The sequence below is a fragment of the Branchiostoma floridae genome, chromosome 13 (assembly GCF_000003815.2).
Source record: "Branchiostoma floridae strain S238N-H82 chromosome 13, Bfl_VNyyK, whole genome shotgun sequence".
NCBI classification, from domain to species: domain Eukaryota; kingdom Metazoa; phylum Chordata; class Leptocardii; order Amphioxiformes; family Branchiostomatidae; genus Branchiostoma; species Branchiostoma floridae.
In genome coordinates this window covers 18,199,942-18,216,723 of record NC_049991.1, presented here as the reverse complement: position 1 = coordinate 18,216,723, position 16,782 = coordinate 18,199,942, and the positions used below count along the sequence as shown (strand labels likewise).

At 42.5% G+C, this 16,782-nt stretch overlaps 1 protein-coding gene across 1 annotated transcript; it reads left to right on the top strand.

Annotated features, from left to right (window-relative positions):
- The first annotated feature begins 1,023 nt into the window (after positions 1 to 1,023).
- LOC118428589 (potassium channel subfamily K member 2-like) lies at positions 1,024 to 7,193 on the top strand. Its single transcript, XM_035838689.1, has 5 exons — positions 1,024 to 1,748; positions 4,616 to 4,767; positions 5,273 to 5,361; positions 6,206 to 6,464; positions 6,813 to 7,193. Exons 1-5 carry the CDS (start codon positions 1,508 to 1,510, stop codon positions 7,119 to 7,121), a joined length of 1,050 nt encoding a protein of 349 aa, XP_035694582.1. The 5' UTR covers positions 1,024 to 1,507; the 3' UTR covers positions 7,122 to 7,193.
- The last annotated feature ends 9,589 nt before the right edge of the window (positions 7,194 to 16,782 follow it).

Genomic DNA, 16,782 nt, shown 5'->3' with positions numbered 1-16,782 from the left:
AAGCATTAGTCCCAAGTGCTCTGCTCAGTCCCATTTTAATCTGCTCGATGTTCTGTATTATCCTTTGTGAAAAATCCACTGGTCAGTGAAAAGGTCTATTTATCAAAGGATGAAATGCTTTTAATTTCTACTGAATGGAATAACAAAAACGTCAAATAATGTATAATACATGTACAAGGATCCACAAGAAGTTCGTAAACCCATGGCATTCCGTATGGATCAGTGCGTTCTACTTTGATTAAGTACAGGATGCTGTTATCTGTCTATCTTAACCCCGAGTCTTTTGGAACATTACCAAATGCTATCGTCACGACTTTGGCTTGTTTGTCAAAGTTGTACCAACGTCTACTGCTATATATCTGGTCGATCAACAATGACCATGTTAAAACCTAATTCACAGCTTCCCTACACGGCTACAGTATCTGCTATGGCTAAACTGTCCCACTCGATACTGACAATCTCTGTCACAGGATAACAACCTTTTTTCTTCTATAACAATTACTTCCGGACCTCATATTATCTATTTCAAATATCTGGACCCACGACTAATCGAGACAAGTGACAATTTCCGTTGGAAGGGAATAAGATTTTTCTGAGAATACAGGTCACATTTTACATGTCAGTTACGACTACTTTGTTGTGGACTACAGTACAATGTTGACCAATAGGCTCAGACAGGTAAAGTGAGCTCTTCAAGCTCCACAAGGGCATGGAAGGGGTCAGCTGTGAAAGCAGATACCTCTAGTTCTCAGGTGACAGGGACTTGTCAGCCGATCCCAACTCACTGAACTATGCAGCACCTTGCCTTTACTAACAGGTGGACCATAAAAAAGGGTACTATCTACACCCGAGACGCGATGCGTTTCAGATATTTCACTTGCGAGAAAGTGTACTAAATCTTTCCTCACTGTTCGAGTAAGTTCAACCTTGGAAATACTTTAACTTAATGATGGTCGACGCAAGCTACCAAAATGCCCAAGGCAGTTTGGACGCGTTTGAAGCTAGATTTTAATGAGTAAAGTCCGTTCCACGGGCCTCGCTCTTTCTTTGTTACCTGTTGATATGCACCTGCTGGCTTCACAAGACTTCAGGTATGGTAGAAAACGTAAGCAGTGACAACAAAGACTACGATTGGTCAATATTTTGGTGGGACAAAGACGTCTGTGTTTTGAGCATGCGTCAGCGGCCCGTCCAGGTGAGTTAGCTGTGCACACATAGAACACACGACTTTCTTATCCGTTTAATGAACCTCATGAAGTGAATATGTTACGGAGGACGGTCTTCTTCGTAGTCGTGACGGAATCAGCAGACCGGACGAGAGTGGCTTAAACTAAAGCGAGGCGCAGGTCTCACGCCAGTTACGCACCAGGTAACCTGATGACCTCTTTGATTTTAATCTTATTTACTCCTGCTTACCTGGCGTCTGTCGTAGGTTTACATTGAGCTGAATTAGACCAAACATTCACACCTTGTTTTCCTTGATTTACAGATATCAGACAGCGACAACATGAAGTGGAAGAAACTTCTGCCCCTCTTCCTCGTCTTCATGGCGTTCCTGTTTTTCGGGGCCTGGATTTTTAAGACGCTGGAGGAGACATATTACGTGCCGGGGGAGATCCAGATCGCACGTGACATTGAGGCCATCATAGTGGCTGTAGCCAGGCAGGTCAACAGTAGTGTGTCTGAAGAAGAGATTCGGGCTCACATCCAGGACGTACGGGCAGGGAGGCTACCGATATCCCAAAATGGTGAGAAAGAACACAAGTTTGTCATAAGTAGTAAGATTGTGCCTTTTCCTCAGGCACAGTCGACCTGTCCTGTCCTATGACGCTGAACCAATATTCAAGTTCTCAGCCACCTTCGGTCAATATTGATCATGGTAAATCCCTAATTAAAATCAAGTCTACATTGCCTGCATTGGCTTTGGGTAAATAGTCCTATTCTATTCGAGACTGTCAGTCTCCGCTGTACCTGTCGTAGGCCTAAACAGTAGTTGAGCACGTTTGTGACGGGGGAGCTTAGTTTGTTTACGTGTTGAACCCAATAGCTGTGTCAATGATCCGGTCATTGCGATTTACACATTAACGATACTCGTGTTAAGCACGACAATATCCGAAGGGACAAAACAGTACCCAATTGTCCAATAAAATAAAGCTGTTCTGTCCTTTTTGATACTGTCATACCGCATTCAAGACTTCCTGGAGATTAGTGTTCAGTAGAATCACCACCCGGGGTATTAATATCAATTAGGGTTATGTGGACTTGAAACTTCTAAAAGAATGCCACATGATGTGACTGCAGTAAAATATATGAAACAGACTGATACTGTAAACTGTGAACCATGAAATATGATACTGATAAACATCCAGCCTCAATCTAAACAATGTCATGCCCTATTTACCCATCTAAGTGTCTTTAATTTTCATATTTACCTGCCACAACGCCCCCTTCCTGTCAGTCTGATCCACTTTTCACGATCAAATTTTCACCATCAAAGGTTACTCACATTCATGCGGTTTCCCAAATATTTGCTGATGCCAAATTGTCTTCAATTCTTAAAACTTCCCTATCAAATTCACATAAATGTCACATATACACCTCTAAAATTGATATTCTGGCTAACAATGAAATCAACTCCAAATAGAAGTATAAGCTAGTTCAACCACATATTTACCAAAGTAGGAATTTGAAATTGAACTGAATACCATTCTGTCCCGTGACGTCTCTTTGGTCCTTTACACCACAACAGATACACGGCCATACACCTTACACACGTAGTGTCAACAGCCATAGAACTGTCGGTTACATGCTGCTATTGTTGTGAATGAGGAACCATTCAACCAAACATCCTAAAGTATTATATAGTTGCGTTAAGGGTTAGACATCCAGGCAAAGATACGCCAAATAGCATATATCCACGCAACTGGATATGATGTTTGGAAACAGTCAGACGTTTCTGATACCATCCGTTATCTTTCGTCTGTGATTAAACGTCTGGCCGTTTCCAAACTCATATCCAGTTGCCTGACTAATTACTGTTTGGCCTATCATAAAGTATAATATAAACGTTGTCACTATTTACATGGCTGTCCCTGTGGGGTCGAATGCTGCGTGAAACCCAGTTTGTTGTTTGGGACATGTCACTGCTCATGCGATCAGCTGAGTTACTCAAAACAAAGTAACCGCCATGACACCATGCTTGCACTCAAACATTCCACAGCATGGCGGTATGTACAGAATTTCTACAGAGTCTTTCTCGTCAGAGGCTCATGTATTGATAGAGAATATTTGATATGCTGCCTATACATTATACTGTTGCTGAATGAATAACGAACGTGGAATCAGTAAATGCCTAAATGCGTATTGCACATACACAGTCCTAAGCTATTGAGGCTTGAGTTCCGGCCATTGGTACATTATTACGCATACGTAATGATCATAACTGTGTCCTGAATAGTTGATGACTGACGACAAAAGTTGTTAAGGGGATCATAAGAAACAATGTAAGAAGAAAAGTATGTTTAGATAATGCTAAGAGCAAGTGGAAATCATGATACAGATCGTTGATGATACAGATGATCATACAAATATTATATCATGAGCTCCCCCCCCCCCCCCCCCCCACATACACAAACAAACGCGCGCGCGCGCGCACACACACACACACACACACACACACACACACACAAACACGGTAACACCGACGGTTGACGGGTTGTTGTGGAGCTTGCCGCAGTATAACGTAAGCTGATCATTATCATGTACGCCTACTCAAGAGACCGTACAGAACAAGGCATAGCTTCGGGGATTAAAGGATGTGTTCACCAGAATCAGTGACAGGTGTTCATTGTTGTCCCTTATCTTTCCTCTCGCCTTCCTGCAGGTGTTGTAGTTATCACCTTACACGTATTTCTGAAACCTTCTCATGTGTGTGACAGATTGCCTGGAGCCAAGGTTCATGATCAACAACAACTTGAAGACTTGGCCTTAACTTAATATGTATCACACTGACAGGGACAAATTTTAAAAGACTTAAGGACCATGATGATTGGGTCTTAAAGCAAACTTGAAATAATATATAATAATATAATAATATAATATGGACGATATCAAAATTATTGAAATGCATAGTATAGCCAATTCTAGCCAATTCTAGCAAACAAGGCTGAAACTGTGTGTATTGTACAGTAGACAGTTCAGTTCAGTTCATCCTTTGAGAGGTGACACCAGGATTTCCATAAAGTCTTGACAGAGCAGAGCTCGCCCACCTGAAGTCATGTATCCTCCATATGTGTCAAGAAAGGGCGACCACGCCTGCGAGGCCCGTCCGTCAGAAGTTGTAAAATGATCGTTTGTTTGTTTGTTTTTGTTTGAGCCTTTGCTTATTCATGAAAGCACAAATCGGCCTGCGGGCCAATTTTCATTGAAATCATGAGGGAAGAGGCAAGGGTCAGACAACGTATATAACAGAGATGCAGTTTAAAGTCATAATGAGTCTTATAAGCCTATATACACAATTTTACATACATGGTACAAAACAAATAATACCGAAAGACATGGTTCGAGTCCATTCATCATGCCATTGCTGTGTTGTTAACTTGTTTTCTCCGCTAAGGCACGGCGACTGAACCGTACCGCATGGACTACTTCGACGCCTGGTTCTTCTGTATCACGTTCATCACCACTATAGGGTACGGCTACATCACGCCCAGGACTGTGGGAGGCAAGGTTGGTTCGGAACTTTGTTTGTTTGTTTATTCTAGCTTCGTCAGAATACAAATATGTACAATGAACAGGGTAGAAGAAACAGGGTAAATCTTATTCGTGGCGTCAGTCCCAAATAAGATAAATCCAATATGTAAAAAAATCCATCGTCAATAACATAGACATATAAATGTAATTTGATGTCCCTAAAAGTATAAACATAACAACTAAGGTTATCAATTGCCAGTTTCTGTAAATCTGCTAATGTGATCCTTTCTAAAATTTTAGATATTGTCTGTCTGGCATACTAGCTAGTCTATGGCATAAGAAATTGATGTACACTGGGTTTAATTCAGTGGCAACACTGCGATATCCAATAGAAGTCATCTTGTAGTAAGTATCTTGTTCAAAGTCAAAAGAAACAATATTGACTGAAACTGATGTTTTGTTCATACCGCATGCTTGTAACTTGACTCTGTTTCTGTACGTCCATAAAAATGTTTATACATAGATTAGCATACGCGTATATTTGTATGTATTTTCAACCATTCGTCTTATTCATATCCAGTTGTTCTGCATCGTGTACGCGTTTCTGGGGATCCCCGTGACGCTGATCATGCTGACGGCTATAGGACGGAAACTGGGAGACACGAATAGGTACTACAGTATATGCAGCACAAAAAAATTATAGTAGCAGCTGCTTTGGTCTCATCAACACAAAAAGCACAGCGCGCGTTGCGTGGCAAACCAAGGGGAGATCGAAGACCTTGGATATCGTTGAGAGATCATTGGAAGATATTAGTCAGAAAATTTGTGACAGCAATAGGAAATGCTATCGGATGATGTGCTCCTTTCTTACTACCAAAAATATGTAGTATCTAGTGATACTTTGGGCAGCAAGCCCTCTCTAGCTCTACTCAGGCAGATTATGGCCATAATTTCATCTTCCTCCGGGCTAACCCCCAGTTGGTCAAGGTCTTATCATAGCACATGTCTCCAACTTTGTCTTGAACTTTCCTTCTTTTGTCGGACTGCCAGTGTAGCGCTGTTTAGAATGTCCTTCCAAGTGCGTTCTAAGGACAAGGTGCGCTCCTACGTACCTCATATATTTTACCATATACCTTCAAACAAGTGTGAAACAAAAACCACTTTACATATCCGATTTAAAACATTCCGCTACTCTTAGTTTTTCCTCACTGACGACATGTTCCTATGTCTGTAGATGGGTGGAGAAGAAAGTACAGAAAAAGTTAACTGGCTATGATTTTGGATATCTTCGATCATTTTTCACTGATACCTTTGAATTAATAAGCAGCAAGCAGTTCCTACAATTCTGGCAGACTGATAGGTACATTTTAAATAAGCAAGGAAATGAAGGTGAGAGTTTAAAATTCAAAGAAGCGTGAAACGAAAGCCGTAGTTACATATAGTCACAAGCCATGCATAAGGCGAAATAGGATTGCGTTTTTCTAGATTTAACGAGGCACACCTGTCTTTGCAGGTGGGTGGAGAAGAAAGTGCAAAAGAAGTTACCGAACCATCCGGGGCGGATCCGACTCGTGACCATCCTCATCGTTGTGCTGACTAGTGTCGGCATCTTCTTCTTCGTGCCGGCCATCATCTTCACCATCGTGGAGGGCTGGAACTTCCTGGACTCGCTGTACTACTGCTTCATCACGCTCAGCACCGTGGGCTTCGGCGACTTCGTCTCCAGCGTCAACCACCAGTCGTCTTCATACTTCGGCTTCGTGCTGTACAAGGTACGGTCTGACTCATCAGCGGCGTACCTGTTCCTTCCCTTGTACAATCGGCAAGCTATAAACTGTTCTAAGACTTACAGAATTTGTTGGTAAGATCCCAGAGACCAAAACAGCTGTCCTTTTGCATATGCCTAATCAATACTCAGACGAATGTCACCCTTTGCATAAAGTCACATTGGAAAAGTATTAGATGAAACATCCAATGTCATCGTCTCTTCACTTTTGGGGAAACGGCCAACAGATACAGTTCCATACCGGTGTGCACTGCCACTCTCCATCTTCCTCTGTCTATCGCACCACTTTCCCCGTTCTCTGTACAAATCTGACCTGTGTTTGTTTTACTATCAGGTGATCGTGTTCCTGTGGATCATGGTCGGCCTGTGCTTCGTCGCCGCTGTGTTCGACCTGATCCAGGAGGGACTGAGAGGCCTGAAGACTCGGGTCAACAGAAACATGAAGGACCTGAGCGTGGACCAGTTCGGTCACCTGGTCAGCAGGATACACGTGGAGGGAGGAAAGGGTCTGGACAAGATCACCGAGATCACCAAGAGCAAGAGGGAGCGCGCGAGGGAGACCATCTCGAGGAAGAACAAGAACCCGGACGAGGAAACCGCCACTGATGGCACGCCTGGTAGTTACACTCCCCAAGAATGGTGATATGTTAGGCTCTCACTTTGTAGCCTCCATAGCAAGCTCTCTGGGCCTTTTTCGTCTTTGTTACAATAAAAGACAAAATAAAAGGCCAGTGCATTGGAGGCTACTCACGTTGGCTAGCCGCAAATTTCCACAAAGGGGCTCGGCCGGGTAGTTTAGGGGAACGAAATGTACCATATAAAGGCAACAAAAACTCAAACGGACCAAAAATAGATCAAAAGCATGCCTTGTGCATATTTCTTGGCATAAACTTTAATTTTTCGTTGCCACAAACAGCCCGGCCAGGCCCTGGGTAGGAAATGTGACGTAGAGCTTAATCTCAGAGATACATATTTCAATCCGGGGCCCGGCCGGGAGATTTGGCGAATGAAAAGTATGATATAAAAACACGAAATGTCCAAAAAATTTTAAAGATCCTACGTTCTGCATATTCACTGATAATTTTTTTTATATTCCTGTTAAGAGCCTGCAGTAGGGCCCTGGTTTGGAAATGCGATCCTTGCATTATACAAGACGGCGACCAAAATTGTCTTTGCGTGATCCTGAAGTACACAATCGATGCAAGACTGAGAATTAGTGTATGATTTGAAAGACAACTACACACACAAAACGTGTCAGAAGGAAGGGGTTTAAGTGTAAGAAAGAAGGGTTGTTAGCCACTGAAAGCCGCTGTTCTCATGTGAATCTTACAAGCACTAGCGATAACAGCGTGAACTGCAGTCTTTTTCTCTTTTGGAGCCGTAGATAGCTTGACTGAAATCGCGCCCCTAGCGGCCGGCCCTACAATTGCCGCCGCTGGGGTGATTAACTCCAGCCTGTGAGAGCTTGTGCAAACACAGGCTAGATCCGTAGACATTTGTACATCAAGCATTATTATGACACTGTCTATCATGCTATAGTAGATATTGTGCACTGTATGTTATATTGTAGAAACAACAAAAGAAATCCAAGACTGTACCGTATATTATATTTAGAAGAAATGGTTTTATAGGAAGGGAAAACTCATGCTGTTTTCTTCGATTAGCTCCGGGAACGTTATTGTCAATAATCATGAATTGCAATATTTTCGTGAAGTATATTAATGGCTTTTTAAATGATGAGGCTCTTGAATTTTATGAAAGGTTTTTCTTGGCGATATATTGTATACTCGAGTACTCTGCGGCGTATTATGTGTCTGTATCTGTATCTATACAGCCGGTATAACCGCTCTTCACAGGCACACGGCACTGCTGCTAATCCTGAATGACCCGTCACACCTAACTTTTGCACATCTATCTGCAAGCGTTCTTTAAAACTATCCAGAGAAGATGCTCTAAATTAGGGTCACTTATTGAGGAAGAAACTGTGGCTAAGTAACCGGAAGCCAAACTTTCATACGTGTTGATGCTCACAACATGGGGCTTTCATGACAAATTTTGAACATAAATTATAACAAAGATTGTAAATAGGCTCGCTGACCTAATCGGAAGCAAATCAAGATAGATATAATAAAATACTGATTCATTCTGCAATAAAGAAGTTAACTTTTTGTAAACTTTACATCTCACGCAATGCTATTCACTTTCTTTTGTTTTTTTCTTTTGTAATCGAAAATTGTTTCAATAGTTTTTGCCACACTGTTTGAAAAGTCCCTTATAGTATCAAATGTAAATGTTTAAGAATGCAGCCAAATTGTTATGTCTACTCTCTGTTACGGAGCTGTCTTGAGTAGTAGGATTTTTGATATCCAATGATAGGCCTGGCAACATGTCCTATTTTCTTTCGATTAATGATATAATCATGTTTATACAAGCGGTTACCATAACAGCGCAGACAGACACCGAGCACCTTTGCTGCTACAGTTTCAGTCACTGACGACATTTGTCACGTTCCGTAAACATGACTCACGTTGTGAGATCTCTGTTGTTTGTCTGGGTAAAGTTGAAGAGTTGAGAACTTTTCACATTTTTGTAAGTGACGAATATTTGTTACGAAACTAATTCTTTCATTAGTTATATGTGTTTGTAATACAAGTTCCAGCAGCACAAAATTATTTGGAATTGGGAAATATCTTGGAATTAATTAATTTGGAATAAAATAATTTGAAATTGGAGTTGGGAACTTCTCACATTTTTGTAAGTTCGTATATTTGTTACGAAACTAATTCTTTTATTAGTTTCATGTGTTTGTAATACAAGGTCTAGCAGCACAAAATAATTTGGAATACAAAGCAAAAAATTAAAACAAGAACTCATTTGATATATGGATATGTACAGACTTAAAACCTTCGTTTTGAGAGCCCTGCATGCTATTTGTCCAAGGAGTTAAGTTCTTAAATGTTACGACACCTTTATCTTTTGCCGATTTTATATGTTTGTAATACAAGGTCCAGCAACAGAAAATCGTTGGAATATAAACATTAGTGTTAAGTACTTATTCACTTTTCTTTTGAGATTGTTCATGTAGGTAGCCTTAGGGCATGGTTTTGCAAATGAATATCATGTTATATTACATATAAAAAAAGGAAAAATAAAGAGATTTACTCATTTAATATGTACTCATGTTTTTCGCACATATATTACACTGCTTCATATTGGAATTGTATGAAAGTATCAGATTTACCACATACGCAGTTCCCCGCTTCACCTCACAGATTTTCATTAACGTCACTTTGTTATCGCTTGCGTAAATACATCATTACCTTTCATCTGTAGACCTGGAGTTTGAAACGAAGTACCTCATTTACACGACGTGCCAGCTGTCACTTTTCGTCTCAAATCTTCAAGAATGTTTCTGTATAGTTGGTTGAGAAGTAGCCTGGAGTCCAGCCTTGTTCACTTAAGTCCGGCGTCTTAGTTCGCGTTAGTCCTTCAGGAGCGAACTAAAAACCCAACAAGGCTGGACTCCAGGCTAGTAGAGCAGGCCTTCGGTGTAAGCCAAGAGCTTCGCAGGCACGTGTTGCGACCTGTGTCACCGAACTTTTGCACATCTGGCTGCAAGCTTTAGATATTTTATTTGCCTTACTTCAGACTATTGCTGCAATCTATAAAAGCCGAGTTGTTCATGTTTTCAGTCTTACGCCTATGCAAGCTGCCACTGGACCACGCTAGCCGAAACCTTCAAGTGAGTTTTGAACTTGTTGCTGCTGGTATATGGCTTTCTAGAAATGAAATCGGCCATAAGTTTTAGTTCATTTACAACCCTATTTTTTTGGATGTAATTTCCGTGGCCTTAGAATTGAGGGACTTCTGTTTTGCGTTTCTCCTATTTTCCATCTGTGTGCCATGCGACGATTTCTTTCTCACCGTTGGCTACGACTTTGCAGTCCTCGGGGAAACGGTGTAACCCATGATATTGTAAACTGTGTTGGCCGTTACCCGGGCATTGCAGGGTCGGCATTTTCTTCTTTACTGCTGCCACATCTATTAGTTGCTTTTATTACTTTCTTTATTAGTAGATAGAGAGTACCCTTGATAAAAAAAACATCCAGCTTTAGCGAAAATGTATTTGGCTCCTTACGAAACGTTCCTATTAGCTGTAGATCATCGCACGATATTCCATATCGTAGATAGAATGTTCAAGCAGGTTGTGACAGAACCAAACATCTTTAGTAAAGATTTTAGACATCCTTTTATCTTTAGCTAGGACAGCTGACTTTTGCACAAAATGTGCGCGACTATGTCAATAATTACCGTTTGTGCCCTTTTACAAAAGACGAAAGATTCATTTGCTTTGATAGATAAACTTCATAAAGCAGTCCCAGAGGTGAAATCTACATGACCATATTATCTATGTGAAACTTATAATCTAGGCAGAAGCTGCAGTTTGACTCTGTTCCTCTAGAGTCAGCTTAGAAACGAGATTTCCACAGATCTGTCTTAGAGTTCCCGTCAAACTGACAGAAAATGTGCCAAACGTGTGATTTTTTTTTACTCAATGGTCACCACTTAACAAGGCCCGAGGGCCACTCAAGGTTACGGGTTACATGATTGGAACTGTAACAGCAACTCTTCGCCCTAGGTCAGAAACATCATGATTGAGACCAGCCCAATTTCTCACTATGAGTGAGGACTAACTGACCCAATAGGCGAAGCAGGGGTTACGAGATGTGTAACTAATGAATGGGAGAAGGAGCAATTTGTTTATCGGTGAATCATGCTGGCCTTTCCGAATTCATACAGCCAAACCTGGCTCAACCATCACTCAAGAGACTGAGAAAATTGTTGCTCCTTGAAAATTGTGGGGGCGGCTGGACAGTTGGTACTCGTATATGGTATGGGGTTTTATTCCTGTATATAAAACACCGAGTTACAATCAATATGATAACGTTAAGTAAAGAAAGCACATTTGTTTGATACATACTGTACTGCACTGAAAATAAAGATTGTTTTCTGCAGTGGAGCTGAATTGCAAACAATTTGGCTTAGAAACGCAAGTACAGATTTCAAATATTTCATATATTGTTTAATGATCAGGGCCATGTTTGGAAATCAAATGTGATATAACAATCAAAGCCATCAAATGTGGTTTTATTTTTCTGCGTCAAAACTACCACTGGTTCAATTTGTATTTTGCAAAACTTTGTTTTGTTGTTTTCTCAGTCACAATTTTACGTTTTGTATGATATTCCAAGTGTAAAAGCGAAGGTTACACATATCCTATTTAGGTCGCAGTGAGAGCGCAGCGCGATCGCCGTCTAGTGGAAAGGGGGCCTTACGGGGTGACATACCCTTTCGCTGGCTAATTACAAGACGGGGATGCGCCAGGTCTCCCGGGTGAATGATGTAAATCACCGTGTGGCTAATACGGTATGGAGGTTCACCAGGCCTCCATCCTGGAGATTTGAAGTGAATCACCAACTCCAGACAGAAGGGTTTTGCTCCATCTCACACCACACCAGCGCAAGTGCGGGGGTTCTTTAACGTGCATGTGACTCTCCCCATACACGGGACCTCCATTTAACGTCCTATCCGAGGGGCGGCCCTAGCCGAAGCTAGGTACTCATATGCATTTTCACCCGAGTATAGTGAGGAAAGCCGTGTAAAGTGCCTTTCCCAAGGGCACTTTCACAAGGTCAGTGCCTTTCACAAGACCAGTGACACGGCAGCCGGATTCGAACCCGCGACCTCTCGGTCACAAGGCAAACACTCTGCCGCTGTGCCACGCGATCTTACACAAAAATACTGAAATAATGATATAGATATACAACCTAATATTTTCAGTTATTGTGTGCCGCGCTAATTGTTCCTCCATGGGACCGCCAGATGTTGGCAGCCTAATTGGTGATCAGGACGTTTTCCAGAGCACGTCGCCTCGTCATAACAAAACACTAGAACTACACTTGTCACACTACACCGTATGATATCATATGCACGCCCCATGGTGCTGAAAAACATTCCAATCAGCGAGTAATAAGAGTACCTTGATTGTTTGGGCTTAGTCGGGCAATCCGCAAGGTGATATATCTTTAGCACGAGGCAGTTGCATGCATTGTACTCTAGTAAGTGGAAAGTTTGACATCTGTTGCACGACCTCAGTTTGTCAACTAATTGATTGCCCTCCCCCCCCCCCCACACACACACACATACTTGTAGGTAAGCTCCAATAACTCGAGATAACCAATTTCTATTCCCACAACTGAAAGGAACTTAGGATTCTTCATCACTATGAAAATTGGTCCAATATATATATGAGCTTCAGTGCTAAGGAAACCAGTAACCAAAGCCTACAACACCATGGCGGTAACAACCAATAATACATCGTTCTATGTCAGCACATACATGTATGTATACATCAAGAGAAATCCTCCCAAGTCTCCCGACCTAGAAAAGGCTGGCTATTACTAAGCTTGTGAGGGGCTGTCCAGTGGGAGGGTTTCTAGAAGCGGGATTTTGTAAGACTATGTGTTACACCATGGGGGATAGAAACATTCTGAAATATTTTCTTTCAGGTAAACAAGGGCATTGTGGCACTGTAAACTTATTCTAACTCTGCCATAACGTATTAACGAACAGGCATCAGATAAATGGTAGTCATTGACGTTTATAAGGCCGTAAGGACATGGGAATGGAAGTAGTAGATTGGTTTATTCATTCATTTCAACAAGAATGACAAATTAAAAGCGGTCTTGCAGCCCAAAGGGCTGAATTGCACTGCTTGACAGTCTTTTTGTATATTATTTTACACAAAAATGATTATAGGGTAAGCAAATGCGAAGTATACAACTTGTTACAATTTAAAATGCAAAGCAATAATACGCAACACCGTCGTTAAAAGTAAATCAGAGCTATTTACAACAACAACATCATACATTGATGGGCTATGTGTTGATCAAGCGTGCCGTATATGGGACGGCGCTGTTTCTACATCGCTCTGTTCTAAAATGAACCAAGTCCAAGTTATTTGTTGGAAGGCGATGACTTTTAGCAGCTCTTACCTCAACAATTTTTCTCACTCCAATTTTTACACCTGGGTGGAGTGAGGAAAGTCGTGTAATTTAAGTGCCTTTCCAAAAGGTGGTATCTCACTGTACTTGCGTCACGCTTGCGTCACTGCGGGGTTCGAAAGGTACTCAACGAATTTCAGAGATAAAGAACGAATTTTCATACTTTTTTGTATTTTTTCGCAAAATCTGAATTATAAAAATATCGGAGTAAATAACAAAACAGTGACGCAGTGAACGAACCCCGCAGTGACGCAAGCTTGACGCAAATACAGTGAGATGCCACCTTAAGGGCGCAGGGTTGGGGACATGACAGGATTCGAACCCGGGATGGCTGAAACTTGGTTCTGGGCCGAACACTTAGCCGTTGCCCCACTCAGCAGCACAAGAAAACTTTGCCTGCAGCTGCCATCACGCTTCCACAAGATTGACCGCCCCTGGATGACCTGAGGTCTGTGGTCAACAACACGGTGTTGTCTGTAGTCTACTTCTGAGGAAAGTTGTATAAAAATGCCTTTCCTAAGAGCACAAGGTAAGGGACATGGCAGGATTCTAGGTTCGGATCACTTAAGCTTGATTTTTAGACGGACACTCAGCCTTTACCTCACTTTCTCCAATGAGCCACACTTTTACGAGATTGGCCGCTCCTGGATGACCTGAGGTCAGTGGTCAACAACACGGTGTCTGTAGTCTACTCTTAAGGAAAGTCTTATAATAATTGCTATCCTAAGGGCACAATATATTTGAAATGGCAGGATTCGAGATTCGGATCACTTAAGCTTGGTTCTTAGCCGGCCGAGGACACTAAGCCAATACCTCACTCAGCTCCAATGTGGAAAACATTGCCTGCCATCGCGCTTACACAATATTGACCGCCCCTGGATGACCTGAGGTCAGTGGTCAACAACACGGTGTCTGTAGTCTACTTCTGAGGAAAGTCGTATAATAATGGCTTTCCTAAGGGCACAAGGTATGGGACATGGCGGATTCGTGATTCGGATAACTTAAGCTTGGTTCTAAGCCGGACACTCAGCCATTACCTCACTCAGCTCCAATGTGGAAAACATTGCCTGCCATCACGCTTCCACAAGATTGACCGCCCCTGGAGGACCTGAGGTCAGTGGTCATCAACAACACGGTGTCTGTAGTCTACTTCTGAGGAAAGTCTTATAATAATGGCTTTCTTAAGGGCACAAGGTAAGGAACATGGCAGGATTCGAGATTCGGATAACTTAAGCTTGATTCTTAGCCGGAAACTCACTCATCCATTACTTCACTCAGCTTCAATGTGGAAAATATTGCCATCACGCTTCCACAAGATTGACTGCCCTTGGATGACCTGAGGTCATCAGTGGTCAACAACACGGTGTCTGCAGTCTACTTCTGAGGAAAGTCTTATAATAATGCCTTTCCTAAGAGCACAAGGTAAGGGACATGGCAGGATTCTAGGTTCGGATCACTTAAGATTGATTTTTAGATGGACACTCAGCCTTTACCTCACTTAGCTCCAATGAGCCACACATACAAGATTGACCGCCCCTGGATGACCTGAGGTCAGTGGTCAACAACACAGTGTCTGTAGTGTACTTCTGAGAAAAGTCGTATAATAATGGCACAAGGTATGGGGCATGGCAGGATTCGAGATTCGAATGCTTGGTTCTTAGCCCGACACTCAGCCTTTACCTTACTTAGCTCCAATGAGCCACACTTTCACGAGATTGACCGCTCCTGGATGACCTGAGGTGTCTGTATGTAGTCTACTCCTGAGGAAAGTCTTATAAAAATGCCTTTCCTAAGAGCACAAGGTAAGGGACATGGCAGGATTCTAGATTCGGATCACTTAAGCTTGATTCTTAGCTGGACACTCAGCTATTACCTTACTCAGCTCCAATGTGGAAAATATTGAATGAATGACCTTTATTGTAATATTGCCTGCCATCACGCTTCCACAAGATTGACCGCTCCTGGAAGACATGAGGTCAGTGGTCAACAACACGGTGTCTGTAGTCTACTCCTAAGGAAAGTCGTATAATAATGGCTTTCCTAAAGGCACAAGGTATGGGACATGGCAGGATTCGAGATTAGGATCACTTAAGCTTGGTTCTGAGCCGGAAACTCAGACTTTACCTCACTTAGCTCCAATGTGGAAAATATTGCCATCACGCTTCCACAAGATTGACCGCCCCTGGATGACCTGAGGTCAGTGGTCAACAACACGGTGTCTGTAGTCGTGTTGGCCACGACCCAAGGTCTTGCTGGAGCGGATTCCGCTCTCATGGTCCTGAATATAACTAGAAGACAATATGTCAAGAGAGAGTTTCATAGTCTTACCCTCTTGGAGCCAAACGAGGGAAGAAAGAAAAAGGGCGGAAAACAAACAACAACAACAAAAAACATGGCCCTACGAACCTGATGTAGAAAAAAACAAACTTTTAGAGTCGAAATACGGAGTCTCGTCCTTCCTTGAGAGACCCGTGGACACTGGTCGAACATACCATCTTTGCAGCTGTGTTGGCCGTTTCCCCTGGTCTCTCAGGGACGGAATCTTCCACTGACACCTACTGGCATGTGGGGGGGGGGGGAGGTATGCAACAGGCACTTTATACGACTTTCGTCACTTGACTCAGGTGTAAATGAGTATCTAGCTGCGGCTAGTGGCAGTGGCAGGCCTTTGTGGTCATGTGGCTGAGACAGGCCTTAGAGGCATGTTCGGGCATGACGCACCCGCTTACACGAGTCGGGGGTAGGAGGAACCCCTTGCACCCTTGGTCGGAAGTCCTCCTAGGAGACGGATACTCTGAACAACAAAGCTGCATCTGCTGGAGCCGCCCCACACGTGGCATGCAGTTCTGCAGTGGGACGTAGTGGGACGTAGTGCTCAAGTAGACGAGAGGGTGGAGAAGGAATTGCACACCCCTCCTTCACCATAAAAAGTCATGTGCAGGTGCCTGACTTGCAGGCAAACTGGTAAATGCCTGTCTGCCTACTCATCTGTCGAATCGACAGGAGAATCCATGCAACAGGTGAATGCTCGAGGTATCAAAGTGATATTATATTCAGATATCAGGAAACAACATTATCAAATGTATTTTTTCAGTAATATGTTATGAGAGATTCCATTTATGTTGTATTGCACTTAATATTGAAATGATACCGAATGCATATAGATTTGACATGGCACAGGAAGAAAGAACACATAGGAACCAGTCTAGGGCACAATTCAGCAGAATACACACTCAACAT